The 3,140-nt window shown below is 40.3% G+C and overlaps 1 protein-coding gene across 1 annotated transcript in view; it reads left to right on the forward strand.

Annotated features, from left to right (window-relative positions):
* The window catches only part of KAT7 (lysine acetyltransferase 7), a 44,087-nt gene that overhangs the window by 25,443 nt on the left and 15,504 nt on the right, over positions 1 to 3,140 (forward strand). The window contains exon 7 of the mRNA XM_023511269.1: positions 2,681 to 2,791. Within this exon, the coding sequence (XP_023367037.1) occupies positions 2,681 to 2,791 (111 nt within the window). The remainder of the gene's footprint in view (positions 1 to 2,680; positions 2,792 to 3,140) is intronic.

The raw sequence follows: 3,140 nt of genomic DNA on the forward strand, positions 1-3,140 counted from the left end.
TGTGGTCCCAGCTACTTGGGAGGCTGAGACAGGAGACTCACTTGAGCCCAGGAGTTGGAGGTTGCTGTGAGCTGTGATGCCACAGCACTCTGCCCAGGGGGATAGCTTGAGGCTCTGTCTAAAAAAAAAAAATGAATAAAAATTTTGGGAAAGAAAAAAGGATGTTGCATCCGTGCTGAATATGTAGACTTTTATTTCTTGTTGTTATTCCCTAAACAATGCAGTATAACAAGTTTTTGCATAGTGTTTACATTGTATTAGTTATAAATGATTTAGAGATGATTTAAAGTATACAAGAGGATGCAGATAAGTTATATGCAAATACACTGTTTTATATAAGGAACTTGAGTGTCTGGATTTTCATATCTGAGTGGGAGTTCTGGAACCAGTCCCCCATAGATATCGAGGAATGACTGTATTTATTTTTTTTTGGATAATCATTACTGTATTGAAAATGATGTGAATCAATGGATATAGGCCAATGTGTGATGGATTATGGGGTGAATTTGTAGCTAGACACCTATACCAGACTGTTGGGTTTATGGAGAGAAGGCTCTAGTAGCATGCTGTAGGGTGCCAAGTTTTATGTTTGCCCCAGTCTTATTCAGTGTTTTTATCTGCAAGTTGGGTAGAGTTGTAATAACATAATAATATCACTTATTGAATGATTATGTATTGGGCCCTGTGGTTATGATTCTCTTTTTTTTATTAATATAAGAATACACATGATTAGGTTACATTAATTTGGGTTTATAAGGGTTATAGTCTGAGTTGTAGTTGAGTCCTTCACCCAGGAGTTCTGCCATATACCACTACATTATAACCATTTGGTGGGAGCTTACTGAGCCCCCTCCTCTCTCCCCCCACTTCTTGAATTTAATTGTGATTTTTCTCCTGCATGGGCCTGTAGTTATTGATTTACTAGTTTCAAATTAGTATTGAGTACATGGGATGCTTGCTTTTCCATTCTTCAGATTCTTTACTAAGGATAATATTCTTCATCTCCATCCAGGTAAATACAAAAGATGTAAAGTTTCCACTTTTTATGGTTAAATAGTATTCCATGGTATACCTTAGTTTATTTGTTTATTCATGGGTTGATGGGTACTTGGGTTGTTTCCACAGTTATGATTCTCTTTTAATTTTTGTGACAGCTCTATATGGTGGATGGTGTATACAGGAGGCTTAGAGAAGTATTTTTTTTTTTTTTTTAATTTTTGAGACAGAGTCTCTGTTGCCCTGGGTAGGTAGGTGCCCTGGTGTCATTGTAGCTCACAGCAATCTCAAACTCTTGGGCTCAAGTGACCCTCTTGCCTCAGCCTCCCAAGTAGCTAGGATTACAGGCACCGGCTAGTTTTTCTATTTTTAGTAGAGATGGGAGTCTCACTCTTGAACTTCTGAGCTCTAACAGTCCACCGACCTTCGCCTCCCAGAGTGCTAAGATTATAGGCACGAGCCACCGCTCCCAGCTATAGACTAGTAAAAGCTCCTGAAATTTTTAATCTTACAAATATCTGCTTTTCAATAATTTGGGATAGGTTATTTGGACCCAGCTTCCTGGCAAAAATGCTAGATGAGGATTTTGTTAGACCTTTTTCCCCCAATATTTGTGAAACTAGAAGAAATAACTAATACTTAGAACCTGAATCTTAGATGATAGAGTCAAAATTCAAAAAGACACACAGCAGATGGAACCAGATTAACCTGAAGAAATTTTAATAGGGGTAAATAAAGGTACTGGTGAATGGTGTCTTCATATGCTAATATATGTATGAAACCTGCAGGGTTCTTCCTGGGATGAGTCTTTCACTCAACTTAACTACTGTCTTCTATTCTTCTATTCACTGGGAGGTGGAGCCTAGAGCAGAGTGGGAAGGGCTAGAATCAGAGCATAAAAGGGAAGTTTCCATTGTGGAATTTCTTTCCTGGCAAGGATTCTTGTAGGTGACTGGTATGGTAAGATTTGAAAATGATTTAAAACCTGGATTGTTTTCGTGCTTTTAATTTTTTGTGACTTTTCCCTTTTTTATTCTTGCTTGATAGTTAGTACAACATTTAACTGTAAAGAGTCCAGCCATTTTTTCCCCCACGTACCCGGGCTGCAGTTTTAAAGTGGGAGCAGCATGCTTTTGGTGCAGTGGTTCTCAAACATCCTAATGCTGCAACACTTGACCCACAGGTTGAGAACCGCTGTTCTGGTGGATAGTGTCGTGGTGACTGCAGTGATTCAAGGAAAAGAATTTGCGATTGCTTCGTCCAGCTGCCCCTGCCCCTCCCTTCCTGCACAGTTTCTTTCCATGCGAAAATTTTAGGCACTTTTGTTTTTAAATCAGGAAGTATCCACCAAGGTTCCATTCAGATCGCAGGATTCTAGGAATTTGTAGTGCCTCTGGGATTGTTGTATTTTGTTTATTTGTAGTCTTGCACATTTTTACATAAAGAAACGGAGGCAGAGAGTTCTGATCCTTGAGGGTATCCATTTAGAGATTGAAGAATGAAACTCTCTTCAGAAGTGTGGGAGCATTCCTCCATAGTCATTAGGGTGGGTGGAGGGTGTCTTCTGGCAATGACCTGATGAGTACTGTGTTTGTGCTCAGTCCTTAGCACCTGGTATGCAGGTTATGGTTGTGGTTTTTTAAGTTCTTATAAGCAGAGTATCATGCTCTGGTCATTTTCCTAGGAACACAGACAGACCTACGGGAATACTCGGGAACCTCTCTTGGAAAACCTGACAAGCGAGTATGACTTGGATCTTTTCCGAAGAGCACAAGCCCGAGCTTCCGAGGATTTGGTGAGTATTAAAACCTCTAGGCTGAGGACTGCTTGTGAAAAGCATTTAGAACTGCCAAGAAAAGTGATTAGCAATCAATTTGATGGTAATTAAGTGTACCTTGCTGCTTGAATCTCTTTCTCCTCCCCCCAGTTATTCTTTGTTGGAGACTGCCCTCCCCATTTGTATTTAAAACTAGTCATCCCTCCTTCGCTTCTTATTAGAATTTTCCCCCTCTTTCCACCTTAGCTTCTGGAAGTACCAGTTTGGCTTGCTGGACTGTGGCGGGATAAAACAGCAGGTGCCTCTTTGTCTTTGGTTGGGCAATTTGCAATTCTGAGAACCTCTAGCCTAGGAGAGACCCTTCTCT

Source organism: Otolemur garnettii, unplaced genomic scaffold, assembly GCF_000181295.1.
Source record: "Otolemur garnettii isolate 467f Iridium unplaced genomic scaffold, OtoGar3 scaffold00018, whole genome shotgun sequence".
Taxonomy (NCBI): Eukaryota; Metazoa; Chordata; class Mammalia; order Primates; family Galagidae; genus Otolemur; species Otolemur garnettii.